This window comes from Mus pahari, chromosome 1 (assembly GCF_900095145.1).
Source record: "Mus pahari chromosome 1, PAHARI_EIJ_v1.1, whole genome shotgun sequence".
In the NCBI taxonomy this organism is placed as follows: domain Eukaryota; kingdom Metazoa; phylum Chordata; class Mammalia; order Rodentia; family Muridae; genus Mus; species Mus pahari.
In genome coordinates this window covers 111,768,350-111,792,107 of record NC_034590.1, presented here as the reverse complement: position 1 = coordinate 111,792,107, position 23,758 = coordinate 111,768,350, and the positions used below count along the sequence as shown (strand labels likewise).

Sequence of the window (23,758 nt, the reverse complement as noted above, 5' to 3'; positions counted from 1 at the left end):
TATGGCCCTCAGGCTGGTCCTTACAGCCTTTCTCAAGCTACAGGATGAGCTACTGGGTAAGAAGGAGTTGGGGGCTAGCAAGGACCCAGTAACTGAAGACCTGGCTAAGAGGCCATGACCCCAGCAGCACCCCACCCCACCCAAAGCTGCTGACTCCGAGAAAATGGAACAAAACAGGGCCAGGAGGAAGGGGAGAGTTATTGGAAAAACAGCCCAGCCCAGCCGCGGAGGCCTCCTGGGCCTGAGGAGGAAACGAGCCGGCCCGTGGCCGCCAACTTGGACGTGGCCTCCGTGAGTCACCGGCAGCCAGGAGTTTGGGCGGGGGGCTTGGGAGCCGGGGCCTCATGGCTGGGGTCAGCACCAGTCCAAGTCAGGGCTGGGGCCATTCAGGGTGTCCAGAGCCTGAGTCAGGGCCCCTGGAGGTTGGGAGGGGGAGATCTCACATAACTTTGTGGACCCTTTCCTTTGGCTAGTCAGCATCCCGCAGATGGTGTTTACTGGAGACTGTAATGATGCCCCACGAGCCAGTCCCTTCCTCTAATTCCTACATTGTGGCTCCAAGGCCAATCCTGCCCCGCTCCCCCCCACCCCCCCAGTATGTGTTTCTGTCCTGGTCCTGGGTGGCAGTAGATAGGGGTCCAGGACCCAGCAGCTTACAGTGACTGCTGTCCTGGCTGCTCCAGGGAATGGCCACCTTCATCTTCATCTTTGTCCTGGTCCTGTAGCTGCCTCTCTCGCTCCCGCTGACGCTGCTCACGGGCAGCCTCTTCCTCGTCTTCTTCTCTCCACTGAGTTGTGAGCCTGGAGGGGCCAGCACAGAGACAGTCATGCTATGTGAACGAGATAGTCACACCATGAGCCCTTTCACCAGCTGGTAAGGGTAAGCCCCTGGACCAGTCTGTAGGCCTCAGTTTGGTCCAAGATAAAGGCTATACAAAGGCAGTTGTAAAAGTGCCTGTGGCCAGGGGGGTAATCCCAGGGCTCTATATTCAGGTGACCCTCTGGAAGAGACATCGGTGTTCATATAGGCTTCAGGCAAACCAATGTTGGGGCTGATGGTCAACCGTCCTGTCCTGCTGGCTGCCTCCTAAGTTAGAGCAGAGTTCCATGTGAGGGACCAAAGGAGGGATTTGGAAAAGGTAATAGGGAGAGGAGAGGAGAGGAGAGGAGAGGAGAGGAGAGGAGAGATCAGATAGCTACCCCTAAGGTCCCCATCTGGAACCTTCGTTTCTTCCCCCCAAGAATGCCATGTTGGTAGCTACCACACAGCCTCTAAATGTGAGACTGCATTTAGTAGCCACCAGGTCAGATTTTCTTTGTCTTTCTACAGCCCCTTCCTCTATCTACCTTGAACTTAGGGACATTAGAGTACCTCACACTCACCCCAGAGTTCTCTGTGGAGTCACTCTGGGATATTTTGAAGGAGGGGAAACTGAGGCAAGCAATATCTACAGTCCTTAGAGCAAGCTGATACTCAAGCTCCTTAGAATCCCTTTCCCCTAAGCCAGGGGACAGTCAGAGGAATCAGGCTGATCTGGAGACCCTACACAGCAAACCTGTGTTTCTGGTGTCTAGTAGATACCTTAGGCCTTCACCACTGCCCCCTATCCAGAACCCACCCTCCCCCAAACAACCCAGCTGGAGCTGAGAGGGTCTGGGTCCTTTGTTTCTAGAGTTCTTGCTGCCCCAGGCCCAAGGTGCATTAACTGCTAAGAGTTGTCTCCCTGCTGGGGTCTCTGTGCTTCCCGGGCAGTGTCCGCCAAATGACCCCACATCCCGCTCCCCTCTGGGCCTCAGTCCCCTGGCCAGGAAGCCCTGCCAGTACATGATCTAATCTCTCCAGGTCTCCCCTAAGCCTCTCAGACGAAAGCCAGGCCTCTCCGCAGGCTTCAGGATGAGGTTTACTCCTCCCTCATCCCCCACCTCCCGCCCCACCAGCCACATGGGACCGCAGCCATGCAAGCTGCCTGCCTGCTCCTACCTCGCACCCCCAAGCCGAGCTGCCTGCCTCAGCCTCACAAGGGCCTTCAGCTTCCAGCCTGAGAAAGCTCCTTAATTCCCAACACCTGGCTCCCATCACAGGCAGATGCCGAGAGCCTCCTGGCTCCCTCGATGGCCTCAATCAATGTGGGGGCTGCTTTTGGCCCCTCTCCACCTAGTGAATTATAGCTCTGTGTGTCACTCCTTGCATACACGTTTACCAGCAGCCCCCCAAAGATATCAGGGCAGAGTGGGTGGGGGGAAGAGAGCTCCCCATTCTGCCCACTGCAGAGGCAGACCATAGATACCCCCTGGGGTCAGTTTGTTCTTGCTATCTGAATCTATGCATGTGCAGGGTAAGTGTACATGTATTTGAGCCTATGTGTAAAGTTCTTGTATGTGTGTGCAAGGACTTTAAGACTGGAGCACAGGGTTGAGCTCAGCTCTGGAGTATGGCTATCTTCGGGGGGAGGGGGGGGTCTCACTTTGAATGGGACCAGAGCTTTACCTGTTCTAACAAGAGCAACCTTCCTGCAAGCATTTTTATGTGCAGGAACCCTTGGGGTACTTCACTCTTGGAGCAGAGAGTCCAAGCTACCACAGCCTGTCACCAGCATGCAAAGCCTGGGGAAAGGGGCTGGGGGGCTTGGTTTGCAATGAGTATAGGAATGAGTACAGGGACCCAAACACAGACCTCTCTCCTGACTTGGGTACAGGATACACACACATCTGGTGTGGCCACGTAGGCACTCACACACAGGCCCTCATACACACGTGCTCACACATGAGTACACAGGGTCACTCTCAAACGTGTGCCAGCAAGGATTGGGAACAGGGGATCACAAACAGCAGGTCCCATCCCCTCCCAAGCTCCCTCAGGGGGCCGCCCCTGCCTCACTATTTACTGTTTTGCTAACCATCACCCCGACAACGTGGTGCCGGCCTGAGCCTGGGACTGGCAGGAGGCCAAAGTGCATTTTCTGAGAACATCCTTTGTGGGACCCACACCCCTCCAAAGTTACCCTAATTTAGCCCTTCCTGGACAAATTCATGGGGACACAGTGGGGGTACAGGATAGGGGTCTACTAGCATCACCCCTCCAGTTTCTTGCTGGAAAGAAGCTTGTCCCAGCTCCTGACCCTGCTCTGTGGCTGAGGAGGCCTGGGGCCCCTTTCCCCTGCCTTTTCCCTCCTGCCTGCCTCAAGCAATGAGTAATGCGCCCCCTCCCCATGACCTCACCCCGTCACTATTCCACAGCTGGGCTCCGTTCTGGGAACTGGAAGGGGGTGGCTCTCCTGGGGTGGGGTGGGGTGGGGGCCTCTGGCCTGGGAAAGGCGCCCCCCGGCCAGCGGCCCAGACCCCTTGGCACGTTCTTCGGAGCTGTCAAGACTCTGGCGATGGCCGCCCCGCCCGTGGCCCTGGCCCCGCGCAGCTGCAAGGGATTTGGCGTTCCCGTACAAACGCAATCAGACCATTTCCTGAGTCTGTTCTGGCTCGGGGGGCCCAGGGCTCAGCCTGGGGGCTGAGGAATGGGGCCCTGTCCCCCCACATCCTGCCCACGCAGTCACAGGGCTTACCACAGGCTGGGGCTGGGGTTGGAGCTGGGCCTGGGGCTGGGGCCCCACCCAGGTGCTCCAGGGTGTACAGACCCCCACCAGCTCCCGCTCTGAGTGGAGCTCTTTAACTCAAGGCAGTTGCCCCTGCCTTCTGCACCCCTGCTCAATGTCTTGTCCCTCTTCACCCACTGCCCCCCCCTGCCCCCAACCCCGTGCTTCCTAGATCCTGCTGAGAGCCAGGAGCGCCCATCCTGGGTCCAGTTTTCCCAGTTACCCACCCTCTTTGTTCTCCCAAGGATAATTCCAGGTCGGCAGGCTTCAGTCCCTGTTGCAATTCTGCCCCCTGCAGGCTGCCCATGTGACTGCCCCCTCCAGCTAATTTGAACCCAAAAGTCAGTACCTGTACTGTTTCTACACTCCTTAGAGAGGATTGGGGAGTGGGATCTTTCAGGCCTCCTCTAGGGACCCCTCCTATCACCATCTCCTGAGTAGCAGGGGACTGGAAGTAGTGAGGAGCCTGGGGGGCAGCCACCAGAAGTGGTTGAATTGACTCTCTGAGACCACCAGGGTCCCTTGTCCTCTGGGGAGTATCTTTCCCAAGGTCACAACCCTGCTCATCAGGGGTTTGGGAGAAGGGTCAGAGCAAGGAAAAAAAAATCCTCCTGGTGCAGGTTCCCAGAGATAGGGACAGACCTCTGAAGGGGGATTCAGGGTTAGTCTTGAGCGATTGCTGTAGGTCCCCAGCCATGTCTCACACTTCTGAGCACCTGTAGCTGTTAGCTGCCGGACCCATTGATTGTTGGATATAGGGGTCCCATTCCCTGTGGGAAAATCTACAGAGGGGTTCGGGTGTACAAATGCTTAATATCGACCCAACTCCGGAAAGAGGCGTGGAGGTGGGTATGTGGGGTGAGCTCAGGGTGCAGAGCCTGGTTAGTAGGAGAGTGGTTATGTAAGGCAGGCAGGAGAGTACAAGTTCCCTCCCTGAGGCTCAGATGAGGAGAAAGGGCCCTGGCCCCCATCTGGTTCTGGCTCAGTGTGCTCTCCATCATCTTTCCAGCACAGCACGGGCATGGTGGGATTACTTTTCTTATTGTCAGGGTCAGTGTGATGAACTGGGCAAGACCCTGCTTCCACTGCCCAGAAAAGCACTGCAGAAAGCTGTTTGAAGGGGTGGGGCACGGTCTTGACAGCAGTTATGAAGGATGACTGGGACCTTTAGGTCAAAGAGAAGGAGAGTGACATGAAGTCAATTGTTCAAGAAGTATGTAGACCTCGGAGGGACTCCATGGGCCAGCAGGGTGGCCCTTCCAGGCATGAGTGAATCCCACATGCAGGAAGCCCTGGTTCTGTTCAGGAGCAGGCATGGAAGGATGGAAGAGTGAGATGCAGGACAGAAGTAAGTGGGAGGGAGAAGCCAACTCTGTTCTAAGCTGGGAATGGGGGACAGGGAAGTAGCCTTCAGAACGGTCCAGTGTCCATGGCATGTGCAGCAAGACCTGGGCTGGGAGAGACACTGAATGGAGCATGGGATGAGAGTGCCCCTGGAGATAGTCAATACTAGGTCATGGCAGCCAGAGCCCCATCCTGAGGGTGGAGACCTCTAAGAGGTTCTTCAGCAGTAGCCTGAGTAGCACAGAGGTAGCCAAGGGGAGCTGGGGTAGATGGCACAGGGAAGGCTGGGTTATTTGGCTGCCTGGTACCCAGGCCTTCCTAACCCAGAGTACTACCCAGGGCACTGTGGTCAGCATATGCATCCAGGAAAGGAGGAAAAAAACCATCCAAGTTAATACCGGGGGCTCAGCCTCAGTGGCTCAGATTCTTAGGCTACTGCCCGTGGTCACAGATATGGACAATCAAGCACACCTATGGGATCTGGGCTTCCCACTTTTAAGAACTGAGCCCTCTATTGTGTTCTGAGTGCTTCTCTGCCCTGTCCTCGGGACACACAAGCAGTCCACATCCTTGGGACTTGGTTAGTGTTTATCTGTGCAAGGGATAAATAGCTCTGAAGGGTTATGGTAGTGAAGCCTAAGGGGTGGGCCTTGGGAAGAGCAAAAAGTTAAGATTGGTTGGCTGGGGCTATGGGAGTCATAGAAGGTTCTGGGCTGGGAGAGAAGATACTCAGAGCCAGGAAGCTCTGGCTGCCTCAAGGGTAGAAGATAGACGAGGGGGGCACACAGTCAGTGAGGAGTTAATTGCTGTCATGGGAGCAGCCCAGCACAAGGGCCCTGGGATGGGGATACAACATGGAGGAAGCTGCAGAATCAGGATGAACATATCTGTTTCCTGCCCTGGGAAAAGAAGAGCGGGCTGGCAGGTGGGAAGGCAGTGGGGAGGTGAATTGGGGGGAGCCTATGGGTGCATGTCCCTGGGGGAGCAAGGAGAAGGGTTAGGTGGGACCACAGCTCTTCAAGGGAAGGAGGAATGAAGGAACTCTCCTACGCACTCGTGTGTGAATGCACACACACACACACACACACACACACACACACACACACACACACACACGTCCTATACATAAGAAAGACTCCAGGCCCAGCCTGGGGTTCTAGGAGTTAGACCTCCTGCAGAGGGCCTCAGAAGTGGCTGTGAATTCCAACTCTCTCCTTACCAATGAATGGTGCTGTTCATTGTAGGTGGGCCAGATGACCACCACTCTTGGTACCCTTTGAATGCAAAGGCTCTGGGTAGGCAGGGCTCCTGGGGACTGTCTTCATGAACAGCTAAGGAAATGTGCCTCCATCATAACCTGTGCTGTCCCCACAGGCCATACTCCGCCCCAATTCTGCCTTTTCTTATGGGGCAGCACACTGTCTTGGAAGACATCTAGTTGCCTCTACCCAGGACTCCCAAGCCTGCGGTCTTCCCAGCTAATCTCTGCCTGGAGTTCAGTGCCAGGGACTCTTAGAGAAGGCCTTCTGCCTCTGAAACCTGTCAAACCACAGTGTCAGGCTGTGCTTCTGGCTCTCTCCTCTGCCTTTGTCCCACCTGACCTCTCTTGATCACTGGATACAAATGCCACCCAGCCAGCATCCCTTCAGTTCTTTCTGTGGAACAGAGCAGCGTTGTCCCTCTATTTTCTTGCAGTTGAGGAGCAGGGAAGCAGAGGCTCTACCTGGGCTTACCACCCACAAGGGGAGTCAGAGAGACCAAGGCTTTTTTCTGACACCATCCCTGGCTTTGAAGGCTTGGGAACCTGCTCCTGCTCATTGACACCCCAATATCTACTACATGCTCTACTGCCCCCACACTAGCTGCATTTGCCTTCCTAGGACCATGGTACCCTCCCTTTCTTTCCTAAGCATTGCCCTGACAACTGGTGCCGACTATGGTAAGCGTTCCACTATCCAGTGTATCTTAGCCAGCCCTGACTGTTTGGCGTAGATCAAGGGCCACGTAAGCAGCCACAGGTTCTTTTAGTCACACAGGGTAGCAGATGGAGACATGCAACCGATACAGTATACTTAAGGCAAGGTATCATTACCCATGCTGCCCTGGTGGCATGGGGGTGGGAGGGGCTGCTGCAGAGTAATCAGGGTATCAAAAACATAGGCATCTGGTAGACATCTCCAGAAGAGACCGTGGTTTGGGGGATCTGGGGAGAGGAAGGTGTCCAGTGCCAAAGCTGGGTTTCCCCAAGAGTGTTCTCATATTCCCATCTTTAACAAAGGCACACCCTTGTGTCCCTATGTCTTTGGTCTAGGCCCACAACCTTCTTGTTGTGGCTCCCTGGCCTCTGGGGGCCTTACATGGGAAGGGGTGTTTGTATCTGCCTCATATCTATCCTTACCCCACGATCTAGAGCTACCCACTTAGTATCTTGCCGCCTGTGTACTCCTTCCTGGGGTGATGCACACTCAGGTGAGGCAGGCACCATCTCTCTTCTGGGGTGAAGGGATGTACCTTGGGGGTCTACCTAGGGACCACAAAACCCTTTGGAAGAACCTGGCTGAGTCAGGGGTAGTCCACACCATTCCATCACAGCACTCAAGCTGCCCAAGCAGGCACACCCCAGCCCCCACAAGTCTGCATTTGGAAAAGGTGTCAGATAGAGCCTCAACTCAAGGTGTGGCTGTTTCAGGGGAGTCTGTAGCTGGGTTCTGCCAAGGCTTTATGATCTTGAGGCTGAGAAAATAGGAATGGTGCAGGCCCCTCTATCCCACACCTCTCCCAGAGGCTGGATCAAGATTCCGCCGTCAATGTAGGGTCTAGAACCAAGTTGGTTGTCCCACGAAGAAGATCATCCCCTCCCCTGGGTTTGGGAACCCTACCTCTTTATGATGTGCTTCCTGGTCAGTCCATTGCTGGCAGCTTCCTCATTCAGGACTCCTAACTCAATCATCTCAATCTGACCATTCTCAGGTCACCCTCAGGTCTAGGGGTCACCAGAGCCTAGACCTCCCTTCTGTCACATCTTGTCATGACGGCGGCTTGTGCTGGCCTGAGCTTGCTTTCTCCCTTCACTGGCTCTGCACACTGTGTCCTCCGTGTCACTGACCAGACTTGTCACAGGTGGAGGCCAACTGCACAGCAAGCATGAGACTTCCCTGGTGCCTAAGCTCTGCTGTTCAGAACTGCCTTCGCTTGGCATCCTCATCACCAAGCTCCCGGTGGGAACTGGGCTCGAAGAGACCATGGATCACAGCAGCAGACAGCCCTGGCCAAATGCTCACAGCGCTCACGAGGCAAGGCTCTGGCATACTCCCTGACACGCGACAGTGGCTGGCACTGGCTTGAGACTGCCATTCCCTCCTCTTCCCTCCCTTGCTGGCTGTACCCAGATCTACCTCACCCCAAAGGCCTGGCTGCAGCTCTCTTAATGGACGCTACTCAAATGCCCCATCCTTCATCTGGTCACAGGTTTACCCATTGTCTCACTTGATGCCCACCTGGACAGATGTGTGGCAGGTGACAGTGTGTGTAGTCATGTCACTCTCCCAGCCCATCATTCTATGCCTGGCCCTGAGTCCCCGTGTGCCTCAGTTTTCCTGCCTCTCTGAGGAGCCAGACAAGTAGCTGGGCACCCACTGATTGTTTTCAACACATATCTGTTCCCGGATCAAGGGGACACCCTGCCTGGCCCTGTGGCCACATCTGTACCCTGAGTGCTACCAAACCCCTCAGAGACTGGGGTGCAAAGGGAGGAAGAAGTCTATCCTGGGTCGCCTGTTTCAACTTTCAGCCAGAGATATCCTTCAGTCCTTAAAGCTGAACCCAGTTGCTGCATGAAGCAGGAAAGGGCCAGCCTCCCATGGGCTGTGAGAGACTCACACATCCCTATGGATGTCACATCAGCTGAGGTCCCTGAGCTGGTCCCCTGGGCCCATTTCTTGGCCAATGCCTAGAGATAAACTGAACAGCCATATTTGAAGGAAAGAACAGGCATGATGATTCTCACAATGTCCCCACCACTTAGACTGAGCCTCAGAAGGGTAGCGTTCTAGACCTGGGAGACCTGTGCATGACAGGATGACCCCCTTGCCCTCTTTAAAATAAATGCTAGGAGACAAGGCAGCAATAGGAGTCGAGGAGCAGGACCTAGTGTGGGGGGGGCGGGTCCGGGTTCAGGGGGATACCAGCTTCTCTCTTCCTCTCTTCCCACAGCTCTTTGTCCTTTACCCATCTCTTGCTGGCTCCCGAGCCTCTTCCTGCTGCCTCCACCTTTATCAGTCCCCTTTCAATACCAACAGCTCCCTGCCCAGTTCAGCTAGGCAGGGGCAGCACAGAAGGTACTCTCCCTCCGTTGCTGGCTAGGAACCCCCTCCCCCACCAAGCCCCTCTGTGCGTCTTACTCTTTTCCACCTTCTCTGTTCTTCTTCCTCTTCTCCTTTCCTACCTGGTAAGGCACATTTTCTCAGGGGACCTCCAAAGCCTCCAGGAGCATCCAATGTGTTGCTCCCTTGGCACCAGCATCTCCAGGGCAGGCCCCCGTCTCCCCTGAGTACCATCGGCTAGTAGCAGACCCTCAGAGCCACATTCCTTATCCTTGGGAGGTCAACCTGCACAGCCAGATCTCAGGCTGAGGGCCAGATCTGGTCTCACTTGGTAACAGAGTCCGAGAACCTTTCTCTGCCCACGGAAACATCTAAGGGGTTTAACCCCAGATACCATCTAAAACCCCTATGCCTACCGTTAGCCACTTGCCCACTTCAACCCCTATGCCCACCTGAAGCCCTTTGCCCTCTTGCCATCCATGTGCCCACCTGTCCTCTGTAGACCTTGGTGGTCCATCCTGGCATTGTTCTCTGGAGAGATGCTCTGGGCCTGTAGCAGTGTCTCTGGGGGCTATGCCCCTGCTGCTATCCCAAGGGTCCCAAGAGCCCCTGGGTGTCCCCTCCTGACTCCAGCAGAAACAGGGAGTGGGTGAGTCTCTGGGTGCCTTGGCGCCCTGGCTGCTGCTTGCTGCCTGATCTACCCAGCTCTGACGCACCGGCTGGGACTGGAACCGGAACCTCAGTCCTCTGGGCTCTGGCCCTGACACCCTGCCCAGGGGGCTGGGCCACTTGGTCCCTGTACCCCCTGCTGCTAGCTCGGCCAGGCTCCAGGCAGGACAGGCTCTGGCAGACAGACCACCCGGCCCGTGGGGGTGCCGCCCACCGGCCACCCGGCCTGCCAGGGTGGGGCTACCCCACCCTCGGGATCTCAGCCTCCAATGGGCCCGTGGAGCCACGCCTCCCTGGACACTGTGGTTGGAGGCCTGGCTTCCCCTCCCCCCACCGGGCCACCCAGCAGACTGCCAGCCCCATCTGCTACCCTCTGCCACATGGGATCCCAAGGACCCAGCGGGCCACATGTTGGGGTGGGAGCCTGCCTGAAGAGTCTTACACCCCTGGGGAGCCATAGACAGATGCCATGCTATCTGCTGGTTGATGGGTGCTGGAATAGATGAGACAGAGGCTCATACTACCCAAGGGAGCTTTGGTTGGTGATGCTGGCCAAGGGACTCCCAGCTCAGACTCTTGGGCCAGAATCAACACAAGGTGTTCCTGACCAGTTCAGCTGCTCTTAAATCTAGGCCCAGAGGTCTGCAGAACCAGGTAGCTGGCTGAGAGCCCAGGTAATCATCCTTAACCCTGGCCTGACCTATGGTGGACCTGGAAGGACCCTGACTCTCCTGGGACAGGAAGTGGCTACTTAAATCCCTAGGTCAAGGGAGTAGGAGTAAGCCTGGGGTTTGGCCAGCAACATGTTGAGACCCCAATTCACACACAGACTCAAAGTAGGAGACTTGGGGGGACTTACTATCTACTTTCTCATTAGTCCATAAAATTGTATTTTTTTTTTAAAATTTAAACTGGATTCACTTTGCACCTTGGCCTCTGCTGACCACACAGCAGAGCTTGTCACAGAGGGGACTGTCAGGCCTCTGCTACCAGGTGTGGTGAGAGAGCCTTGGGTTCCTAGGGAAGGATCTAGACAAAGGCAATGGATGGGAGGAGGTTGGTTCACCATTGCCTTCTGGGTGACCTTGAACAAGTCACTCGACCTCTCTGAGCCTACTTTCTTTGTCTGTCTAACAGAGACAAAGTAGAGAGCTGTCCTTGAGAAACGGGTAAAGTGGTCAGTGTTGGATGCTACAGACATTGTGGACAAAGAACATGACGGGGCCAGGGGTGGAGGGTGTTAATGGTACAAGATGGTAGCATACATATGTCTGCACATATGTGTGTATCAGTACACGTGAGGGTATGTGACCCCAGTTCAACCGCAGGACCAGGCTCCCAAAGATGCACAGCTTAGCATATATCTACCCCAGACACCACCCCATTTCATCTATTTTAGACCCACTGTACATGTGTACACGTATTTCTCTATCATCCCTCACAAGAGATAAACCCCTGGATCCACTCCCCCTCTATCCTCTACACCATTGGAGTTGCCTAAGACCTCCCAGGGACTTGCCCCCCCTGTCTTGCCCACTGCTTAACCATTGCAAGACCTTGGTCTCTGGGTTTCCTACCATATTTCTTCAGCTCAAGACTTTGAATGGTGCCAAACCTAACCCCTGCTCAAGGTCTTGCCTTGTCTAGAGCTTTAATGGTCCCATCGCCCCGCTTCTGGGTTACCAGGACATCAGCTTGGTGGTAGGACTCGAGGCTATGCCACTCCACAGCCACTAGGGTAGTGGGACCAGTTTCCTGCTTGTTATATGGTACTAGTGAGCTAGAAAGATTGATCAAAGCTGCTCTTAAATTTTCAGGACACATAACACCATAAGGGATGGTAACAATGGAGGGTACATCCCAGTCTGGACCGGAGAGACATATAGCCTGTGTGAGGTGGCCATGCATAAGGACCCTGAGCAGGTTGGGTGAGGCCTGAAACGCTGGCATGAAGCACGGACATAGTATTTGGCTGGGGGCTAGTGTGGAGAAGGACTGAGAGACCAGCTTAGACCCACTGCTGGTCTTGACCTTGGTTGCCAGCTCGGACCACATTAGAGCTAGATCGTAGAGATAGCCATCTGCCCACCACCCCATCTGTGCCCTGTCTCACCACCAAAAGCCAGGACCAAAACACAAAGAAATATGAAACAATGCCAGTCGTACCCTTCAAGAGCATGGGGTTTAAGCAGCCATAGAAGTGGGCCAGGGAACAAGCCACCAGATGAGCAGAAGAGCTAAGCCTTCCTGGCTAGGAAGACCATGGCAGGCTTCTTGGAGGAGGTGGTACTGCAGCAGAGCCTTAAGGCTGGAAGAGGGAAGAAAAGGAAGGGCACAGCAGGTGGCTCAGAGCACGCAGCAAGGAACCCTTAATTCCTGGCAGTACCTGAGAGCTGCAGGTTCTGGGCCTACCATTGTCTGCTCCCTCTCACACACTTTACATAGGAGAAAACAGACCCTCAGAGGAAAGACTCAAAGACCTGAAGCCCAGTGGCCAGAGTCAGGGTACCCAAAGGTTCCAGTGCCTCCCACTCCCAGGACTGTCAGCTCAGTGGTTTTTGAGGTCTAGGGCTGCAAGTCCAGTCTCATTTGTAAAGTGGGGGTGACTGGTTAGGAAAAAGACATGGGGAGGGAGGCTTGTGGCAGCTACTCTGAGGATAAATTCTCCGTGGGTCCTGGGGACACACAGGGGGTGATGGGAGGAAGAAGTGCAGCTCTCTGGCTGGCCAAGAAGATGGTTTCGTGCGAGGCTTCACTATCTTCCTGTACACGTGCATAGGCAGCCGGGCACAGCCTGTGGGCCACATATATTGCCAGTCTGGGCGTGGGGGTTACCACTGTCGGCAAGGGCACCTCGGGCACCATGCCTGGGCTGGGAGGGACCTACCTCAGCAGCTTCTCCAGGCCCCGTTTGCTAGCATTTCTCCTCAGGAGTGCGGGGCCATTCATGCTGCAGGCCTGCCCGACGACGCTGGTGACCTGGCCTGACCCCTGGCCCTGGGGACACAGTCTGCAGCTTCAAAGGCTCCTGGTGCTCTGGCCCAGCACCTCTGTTCTCCTCTGCCTTCTTCTCCTTCTCCTCCTTCCCCTTCCCTTCTTTCTTTCCCTTTCTTCTTCCCTGCCCTGCCCTGTCCCTTCTCCTTGTCCCTCTCTTTGTGTCCTTGTCCCTATCCTCCTCCCTCTGTCAGTCTGTCTGGTCTCTCAGGCTCTGACAGCCCTTCCCTGTCTCCTCCATCTGTCTGTCTGAAGGATGTCTGTCTGTCTCAGCCCCTCCAGCCCTTGGGGGCAGGGGTCTGGGGCTGGCTCCCAGATGGCAGCCCCAGGCCCTTCCACTGTCCCCGGACCCTGTTTCTGTGGGTCTCTCTCCCCTCTCCTTTCTCAGGATGCTTAGCAGCTGCTTTCCTTTTGTCCCCCAGCCCCCTTCTCCGCCCCCTTGGTCTCCTCCACCTCCACCACCTCCTCCTCCTTCCGAGACTAGTAAAAATGTCAGAGAGAAACCCTCCCAGCCCCGCAGTGTGGGGGCCTGGCTGGACCTCCACGCCCGCTTGTGGGCAGCATGGTGGTCTGCCCCCCTCAGACCATCTTGGCAGCTTCTGTCATTTCCCACCTCTCTGCCTACCACTTCACTCTGGGTGCCTGGCCACAGGTCACCTCACCATCCTCAGAGCCTCTTGCCCACCTCTGCCTGCCTGCTGGTCCCTGCTTTGAGTCCTGCTCTCCCTGACCCCTGGTCCTCTCCTCCCAGGTCTGGGCCTCAGCTGCCCCTGACCTGGCTTACTGCCCCTCCTTGCCCTTCTCTTCTCTGGCGGTTTCATCCCTATCTCAGTATTCCTCCTACCTTCCCTCCCCCATTCCTTCCCCTCCCTTCTTCCTCCCCCTCCCTCCTCCCCCTCCCTCCTCCCTCCCTCTGGGTCTTCATTTTCCCTCTGTTTATTCCCAGTTCCCTGCTCTTGTATAACCTCCAGGGGAGGCTGGGCACCCCAGGAATCTTCCCAGGTCTTAGTTGGGAGGCTACTGCCCTCCCCAGAATCTCAGGCTATATTCAGAGCAGGGAATAGATGCCACAGAGAGCACCTTCCTTGGTGTAGGGAGCCAAAGTCCCCAGAGTGTAGGAGGGTACCGGGTGCCCTCACCAGCCAGCCCCCCTACCCTATCCTCTGGCTCAGAATCAGGGACAAAGCAGCCCAGCCCATTGTTTTTCTGGTTGGGCTTAGTCACTGTGACTCACTGGAGAACACTGGAGGCTAGTGGCTGGGCTGGGGGGAAGATGCCATAGGCCAGTTTTGGGTGAATAGGCTTACATCTGGTGGCTTCCCGGATCACCCACACTCATAGCTGTGGATAAGCAGTACTGCTAGACCCATAAGCTGGATGGGAAAACCAAGGCTGGCCAGCAGCACTGGGCCAGGTCCACAGAGCCAGAGTCTGGCAGAGCCAAGACCATAGTTGAGTCTTTGACTGCCCACTGTCTCTCTCTACACAGCTGGCCTCTAGTTGTCCTCCATCTCCACACTTGGAAAATAGGCACAGACAAGTTACTTGTGACCTCTAGGTGGGCCAGGAAGTCAGATCCCAGGAAATCTGGGGACTACTGAGGACGGAGGTAGGTGTTGGTGGGTCACATGAACAGCTCACTGGTGGCAAGGAGAAACACCTTAAAGGTGGCAACACAGATGCAGTCGCACATGGATCCCCAGATCAGATCTACAGTGACCAAAAAGCTGACTACTTGCCTTTTCTGCCACACTTGCTACAGGATGAGATCCGGCTGTTCCGTGCTTAGCGATTACAGCATCTCCCTCCCCCAGAATCTCCCAGGAGGAGAGAGCCAGGGTGTAGAGCAGAGACAGCAGAGCCCACTGTGTTTCCTTAATAGCACAAAGACATAAGAAACAACACACTCTGAAACTCCCTCTGGTGAGCCCAAGCTAAAGAGGTCACCCCGTGGAACCAGACTGCCCAGGAAACCAGCTTGTTCTGTGCCTGCATCATAACTTACCACACCACTTCCTGGCCCCTGTTCCTATTCCAGCTAGACAGCCAGGAATGACATGTGGTTGGGGCAATTTGGGTTCAAAAGAAGGAAGAATGTTTCCAGACAGGGGAGGGCTGCCTTAATCGGTGGTAGTTTTCCTGAAGAGATGTGGGATGATTTAAGGTTTTGAAGCCATGACATATATAGACAAGGGGACAGAATGATACTGGCCTTACTGTCTATTATTTTTCTACCTATCCACCCACTCATATACTCATATACCTACATACTCATTCATTTATCTACCTACCTATCTATATATCTATCTATACATCCATCCATTCATTTACCTGTTCATCTGTACTTTCATCTATCCACTGGTCCACTTATTATTAAGGGAGACTGGGTATATCACAGTGAGCATGCAGGAGTTAGAAGATTTTTGTGGATCTGGTTCCTCTTTCCTTCTTTACATAGATTTTGGAGATCTAACTCAGGATACCAAGCTTGTATAGCAATTACCATTTTACCACACTGAGTTATTTCATTAGTACACTCAGAAGAAATGTTTAGCAAGCCGCTTAGAGCACAATAACCCCCTGTTACATACTGACTAATACTATCTACAGATTCATCCTTCAATTTGTACATACATTTGTCTAACCAGGGACATTTCTTCAATCCATACTTTCATCTCCAAATAGTCTTCTGTTCTTATTTTCATTCATCTGCACAGATATCTATGTTTTATTTATATATTTTCCATATTCATTCATAAATCTGTCTAAGACATCTTCTAGGAAGCTGCACACACAGCTGCACACATCTTTGTGTGTTGCACTATATGCATGGTCATCCAAGCAAGTCAGTAACACTATAGGAAATCAGCCTCCAGCACAATTATCATTATCTACTCTTCCCCCGCCCCAGCCATCCCTCTACTCACATATCCATGTAATTATCCACACGTTTATCCATCAGTCTGTGTGTTTATTCAAGAAGCACGAACTGAATTCCAATAACTTTTATGTTCTGGGAATTCAGCACCACTCTCCAGGGCTTGCTGACATTTTAGTGGGAACAAATAAGTAAATATGTATCAACACATTGCAGATGATGGTTAATGCCGCTAAAAGCATGAGTCAGGGTAAGAAAATGGGGGGGGGGACCAGGGGACTGAGGTGCTTTGTATGATATTAAGGAAGAAGAATTTAGTGGGAAGGAATAAGTATTTCCTGGTTTAGAAAGGATGGAGAGAGACCGACTGACTTTCTCACAATGGGAGAAAGCAGAAAGATAGTACAAAATTTATGATGGACAGGTGTCTTTTTATACATCTGTATCTTCAATAGTTCACCTCATACCAATTTATCCATTTATTGATTTGTCATTTGTTTATCTTGCTATCTACAAATCTATTGTTATATCTATTTATCCATTATTTATTTACAGTCACAATCTGCCTGTCTTGATATTATATCTGTCTAGTCATTTATCTATGTCCTACCTGTCTCCTCATTCATCTACCTATTCTTTCATCCCAAGTGTCCATCCTCCAACACATCCATTTATCTATTCCCCACATCCATTTATCCACCTATACATCTATCCATGCACATATCCACCCAGTATCTATCCACTCTTATGCACTTATCTATCCAACCTCCGTCCATCCATATATCTATCCATTCATTTACTCACCCACCTGCTCACTCATCCATCCATTTATCCAACTACCCACTTACCCATATACCCATCTACTCACTTATAAATCTACTTATCCACCAACCAGGTCATCTACTCAGATCCATCGAACTACCCATATATTATCCACCCATTTACCCATCTATCCACTCATCTATCCATCCATACATACATCTACTCACCCATATATCCATCCACCCACCTATCTATTCATCAATCCATCCTTCCATCCAGCTACCCACATCCATCCATCTATCCACCCAGTCAGTCATCAATTTATGACTGCACTCATTCACTCAATCATCCATTCATTCAACCATCCACCCACCACTCACTGTATATGCACCTGTTCATCCATTTTCCCACATACCCATCTACTTACCTATATATTCATCCATTCATCAATCCATCCATACAACCCCCATCTACCTACCCATCCATTCATCCATCCATCCATATATCCAAACAACATTCAGTCATCTATTCACCCTCCCATTCATCTACACACCCATTTATCTATCCAACTATCTACTCATCCATATATTCATCTATCCATACATCCATTCACCCATATAACCACTCATTTATCCATCTATCAACCCATCCATCACCCTTATATATTTGTATGATCCATTCAACCATATATCAATCCACTCAGTCATCCATTCACCTCTTCATTCATCCACATACCCAGTCATCCATCTATCTACACCTCATCCATCCACACCTCATCCTTCCATCTACCCATCCACATATCCACTCATCCATACAACAACACATTCACATATCTACCCCTTCATCCATTCATCCATCCATCATTTCTTACTTATCCACATACCCACTCATCTATCCATTCATGCATGCATTCATCTACCCATCTATTCACCCATCTTCCTACTCATATATTCAGTCATCTACTCACCCATTCATTCATCCATCTATCGACTTATTTATCCATCTATCCACCCATCTACTTATTCATCCACCCACCCACCCATCCATCAATTTGTTCAACCACCCACTCACCCACCATTCACCCATATATCTACCCATTCACCAATTCACCCACCCACTCATCAACACATCCATTCACTACACATCCATCCCTCTACACCTATTAATATATCAACCATATATCCATCCATTCATCCATTTTCTATCTCATTCATCCACTCATGTATATCCACCCATTCAGTCAATCATTCACTGATTTCATCCACCTATATATTCATCCAGTCACCCATCCAACTCACACATCTACTCATTTATTCACTCATTTATTAATCCACTTATCTTTCCATCTATCCACCTACTCATTCATCCATCTACTCAGTCACTCATCTGCCCATCCATTCAGCCATCCATCCATCAACTCATCCATCTTCCCAAATATGCATCGACATTCAGTCATCCACTCATCTCCCATTCATCCATCCACCCATTTATTTATCAATCCATCCACTCATTCATCTAACTCCACTCACCCATTTGCCCACTTATCCACCTACCTATATACCCACCCATTCGGTCATCCATTCACCCCCATTTATCTAACCAGCATTTATCCATCCATTCACCTACCCTTCTACTCACTCATAAATCTACCCATCCACCAACCAACTCACCCATTCATCAATTCACCTATCCATCCCACATTCACCCAACCAACCATATATCCATCCATACACTCACTTATATATCATCCGCCCACCTGTCCATCCTTCCATCCATCTATCCATCCACTTCCGATTCATCCACCTACCCATCCACTCGTGCATGCTTCCTCCCACACACCCATATATCCACCTACTCATCAATCAGTCCATTGACCCCATCTGTCTATCTATCCTTTTATGTATCCATTCATCTGTCCATTTATTGATTTATCCATAGATCTATCCACACACTTACCTATCCATCCATCCATCCATCCATCCATCCATCCATCCATCCATCCATCCATCTATTCATTCATCTATCTACCCACCTTGCTGTTCCCATACTTTCTTTTTTCATCCACCTTTCCCTATATTCATATATTTTCCACTACTGATTCTTCTTTTATTTTCTTATTTCCTTCCTCTTCTTCTTCATCTTTTTTTTTTAAGTGACTAGACATGGCTCAAAAGCTCATGGCTTGAGAATAAAGCCTCAGGAGGTTAGGTCCCTCTTATAAAATAGACCCTAAACAGAACTTGGGAAGCATAGATCTTCTTCCTTGTCCAAATATCTTTATAACCCCCAGCAGACATATTCCAACAGATATACTCACAGGCCAGTGTACTATATGGAGAAAGACATAATGGGTCTACTGGCGGCAGGGTCTGGGATAGTGGCTTTTAATAGTAATGTGGCTCTGATTTACATAATAGGAACTCTCCAAATATTTCCCCATATTCATCAGCTCCATGTGTTCCCCTTTCCAAGCAAGGTCTGGTGGGCCAGAGCTAAGGGCGGGACCAGGGATCCGGGTGTGGTGATGAAGCCAACTGTGGTTGGAGCCGAGACTAGGAGAAAGGGTAACCGAGTCTTTCCAGATTTCTTTGGAATAAACTAGCTATATTCATCTGTCTTGAGTTCTATTGCTCTTTGGGGAGATATTCCTGGGAGAGGAGGGAGAGGTAGAAGGTGGGGAGAGAGGGGGGGAGGAGAAGGGAAAATAAAAGGAGAGAAAGAGGAGAAAGAGAGAGAGGATGGAAGAAGGAAAAAGGAAGGAGATGAAGAAGAGAGGGAAGGAGGAAAGAGGGGGAAGAGGGAAAAGAGAGGAGGAAAAGGAGAGGAAAGGAGAAATAAAGGGAAGAGAGGAAAGTGAAGGGAAGAGAGGGGAGGGAACGGAAGAGAAGAGAAGAAAGGGGAAGGGAAGGGAAGAAAAGGAAGGGAAAGAGAAGAGAAATGAAGCCTTTCCTAAAGGCTGCTTTTAGGAAAGAGGGTACAGTCACCTTGGGGTGGGAGGGTGGTTCTCCTTCGTGCAGACAGAAGGATGTGAACCTGAGAAGACCTATCTACTAGGGATGAACCCCCATCCTCATGTACATACCCAAAAGGCAGATTGTAAAACCAAGAGTTGAGATAGGACCCATGCCACCCATGACAGACAGGATCTCCAAGACATTCTAGGCAGCCTTCCCATAGCACCTGGTCACAGTGGGCTGGGGTTATACTGGCCCTATCTATACCACCCACAACCTACTTTGTTCCACCTGTGAGGTGTCCTGATATGAGGAAGGGCTCAGAGGGAACAGATGCATCTTGAATTTGCAAATTACTTCCTTCTGCCAACCGATGGGGGCAGTCTTTCTTCCATGCCAACTTACAACTTCCCAACTTGGAGGTGATCAGCAAACTGAGCCTGGCCACAAGAAAAAACAGGGGCTCCCCTGACTTACCCACCGTCCACACGCAAACTTCTACACTCTAAACCCATAGCCCCTTGCTTTTCTGCTAGCTCCTTGGTTCTGGGCAGGAGTGGCTGGCTGGTGAAAACCTAATCCTGGGAATTGGATGGGCTGTCATCAGGTAGCCCCTTTATTCAAACCTGTCCTCTGCAAGAATCAAAGCACTGAAATCCAAAAAGAGGCCCTATGCCTCAAGGCCAATGGGAAATCACCCAAAAGTTACTCTGTGACAGGAAGACTGGGGTTCTGTAGAACCAGAAGAACTCCCCACAGCCTTATGGTCCAGTGCTACCATAGCAGATGCAGAGATTCATGGCTATACTGGTCTGGACGGTGCCCCATAGAACACTTCTACCGCAGCCTGGGATGTCCCCACAGATCACTTGCCACTCAACCTGGGCTTTCCCCACAAAGTATCCCTCACCTGGACCCAGTCTATGTCCAATAAAGACCACTGGTTCCTTATCAACTTCCTTTGAATAGCATTGGGTTCACTCTGAGGACTCTCACCAGAGTACCCTAAGAAGCAGCCTGGAACAGTCTAACCTAGGTCCCAGCTCTTCACCCTAAGTCCACAGAGGGCATGTCTACACATAGAAAGCCATCTCTAAAGTGGCCATTCTTGTAGTGATGGTGTTACAAGACCTTTGCCTGCTAGAGTCTTAAAGAGCTTGGCAAAGACAGTCCATGAATCTTAGAAGCAAGCAGTTGCATTCTGAGTGTATAGTTGGGGAAATAGAGGGTGACACTTTGCCCTTCTTCCCCTCACCTTGAAATGGCATCTCAACCCCTATCCCAAAAGTCTGAGTTCCTAGAGGAAAAGGCCTGGCCCACTTCCCATGGGTCTCTTCCCCAGACAAGCCTTTTACCTCCTCATGGCTCACTAAGCCTTCGCACATATCCCTCTTAGGGAAACTGAGGCAGAGGGAACCCCTAGTAGAATAGTAGTGTCACCCTGGTAAGGACATCCTGACCTGGGCCCTCTGTCCCCAGCCTTTTCCAGATCTGCCTACCTCACATGGGGAAAGGTGGGCCTGTGATGTCCCAAATGTGCCAGGCATCTGGTTTCCCCTCCCCAACCTAAGATAGGGATCTGCAGAAGCTGTATGGAAGGGGGTAGAAAACCTAGACAGGCCAGGAGGAAGACCACTGTTTGGGCGAAGTTTGGCCTCCTCTCTGTCTTCAGGGAGCTCTGACTTGGCCCTGCCTGGCTCAGCTCTGCCATCTGGAGAGAGAGAGAGAGAGAGAGAGAGAGAGAGAGAGAGAGAGAGAGAGAGCGCTCTGGGACTCAGCTTCTAGGCTTTCAATCCTCACAGCACACTTTGGGAGGGCAAGGTTGCAGGGAGGGTCCCTCCACTGGGCTCCTGCCTCTCGGGAGAAGACTCTCAATAGTGTTCAAAGTCTCTGACTAAAGTTCAGAGGGTCAGAGGGACACGTGGTCTAGGAAGGAACCCTGCCTAGGTAACCCTTAGATTGTCCTGTGGGTCAGCAGGTTTGGACATAGGCCAGCAAGGTCTCCAGGATAGATAAGGTTCCAAAGCAGGACCCTCAGCAAAGCAACATCAGATGCTGAAAAAAAAAAAAAATCAGAATGCAGACATCCCAGGAGCCAAATAAGCCATACAAATGAGAGGACAGATGGCCAGGTAGAATGGGTCAGGCAGGCCTGTGCAGAGACACCCCTCTACCTGAGACTGCTCCCAGTAAAAGGAGGCATGGCTCCACACAGAGCTAGGGTTCCAGGACATGGATAGTGTTTGAATCCGAGGCCCGTGAGGGCATGCTGAGCCTCTCTCTGTAGCTACACGACTGCCTTGTAGCTTCTAAGGCACAGCACAGTGGAGGTGTAAAGGGAGTTCAAGTTTGGTCTTAGGGCAAGACATTCCCTAGGCGCCACCCAAGCAGTCTCAGCAAGTCCCTTGCAGTCCTATGGAGATGCCACCCCCTGCTCCCAAGGGACAGGAATAAGCTACTGTTGGGTAGTCAGGCCGGAAGAGAGCACCCCAGCAGAGGAAGAGTGGCAGGCTTGCATCAGTGGTGTCCCCACACCACTCGGGAGTGGTACACAGCAAGCAGCCTTCCTGCCTTCTGAGGCTCTGTGGGAGGGGCTTGACTGCCTTGGACTTGGCATGCATATGTGTCCTGCCATGCTCACCCTGGTATATATACCAGGGCAGGTATGAAGGAAGTGTCTGGCTTCTGCCTGATGCGCCTAGTCCACTGTGGACAGCACAGCATGGGGATTCCCCTGATCTGATCCAGCCCAAATGGACCCTGTTCAGCTCTGGGCTTCTGGGGCTTCCTGAATGGGAACTTCTTAGACCAAATAACCCCTTCTGGGCACCGGGGACTTTTCTTACCACTTCAAACAGGAGAATCCCCGGTCTGTGAGTCACCCTGTACAGGCACAGTGTCTCCTCCTCCAGGGTCTCAGTTTCATTTTGAAAGGTCAGTGGTGCACTTTGTTCTTTCTTCCTCCATTTTTGGGGAGGAGGTCTTTAAGGGGCTCCCAGGCCCCTTTAAGGCCTTAGGATCGTGGAACAGGAGTTCCTGACTGACAGGCACAGGTGCAGCCCAGCTCCGATCCTACAGCAAGGTGGCTAGGGATCGGCTGTGACTGCCAGAGCTGTGGGCACCCTTCACTGTGCTGCTTAGACCTCGGCATTTGAGACAGCTGAGAGAGGGGGCCGAGGAAGGACCTAGGAGGAGGGTGGGGCTGGCTTGGCTGCTTGAAGCTGCCCTTCTATGGGCACAAGGTGGCAGGGGCACTGACGTGCAGGCATTTCTGAACAGGGTCACAGCTGTTGCCTGTTCCACACACCCTGCAGCTTGTGTCCTCATCCAGCCTGGGCAGAGTGTCCTTGGAGCCCTTCTTGGGATGTCACGATGCATGTCCCCCTTCCCAGGAGACAGCCTTCATAGAGCCTTTCTGGGAACAACATGGCCCTGGAATCCCAAGGCTGGCACAAGGGTGCTGACCCAGACCGGGCTAGTCTCCGCTTAGCCTCAGACTCCTTTCCTGGCCTGAGGGTTCCCTTGACAGCTTTCAAACCAGAGTTCAAATGCAAAGCAATAGTGTGGAGACACCCCCCCCTCAACATGCACCCCTCAAAGTGAGGCTTCTTTCCAATATCATTGATAAAGACCTGAGGAATCACTGTTCCTGCCCAAGAGCTGGAGTCCGGCTCCATCTTACAAGGCAGCTTGGGAACTGCAGAGAACCTGCAACCCCTGCAAAGGTGGGCCTTCTCTCCTTGAGCCTGTGGCTGAGCCCTAAGAGTCACACCCTCCCTGGCAGCCTAATAGCCCGGGTAGCAATTTTATGTTTTACCTCTTTCTTCCCCTTCCTCTTACACACCTGGACCGCAGCCCCCACATTCGGCTCCCATGAGGCTGCTAGCCTCTGACCTGTACCAAAGATCTGACAACTCTCTTCTGAGACCTGTTCCTAGGGCAGGGCAGGGCAGGCACCAATGGTCTGGCTTAGTCTCCAAGTCTACCCACTAACAGCTTCCCTTCTCATTACCCCCCTTTCCCCCGCCCTTATGAACCAACACAGGGAAGACCCTCCACATCCCTTTAAATTGCAGATGCCCTTAAGCAGCTGACAGCCTACAGGCCTCTGCCCAGCCCTGTCTGTTGCAGGACAGTGGCCCCCTTTACCTCTGCCAATGTTCATTCCCATACCCACTGTACCTAACAACAGTGCCTGGTCCACAAGACACCAGTGACCTTCTCTATCTTCACATAGCAGCTTTGGGA

The 23,758-nt window shown here is 52.3% G+C and overlaps 1 protein-coding gene across 5 annotated transcripts in view; it reads right to left on the bottom strand.

Annotated features, from left to right (window-relative positions):
- The window catches only part of Lsp1 (lymphocyte specific protein 1), a 34,089-nt gene that overhangs the window by 9,794 nt on the left and 537 nt on the right, over positions 1-23,758 (bottom strand). For 2 of the 5 annotated variants that reach the window (XM_021199394.1, XM_021199405.2), the window contains exon 2: positions 658-801. In XM_021199394.1, coding sequence (XP_021055053.1) covers positions 658-801 — 144 coding nt within the window. Of the gene's footprint in view, positions 1-657; positions 802-7,810; positions 8,101-12,809; positions 13,332-23,758 lie in introns of those variants that run through there. The other 3 variants (XM_021199412.2, XM_029546747.1, XM_029546741.1) reach the window with 3 other exon arrangements.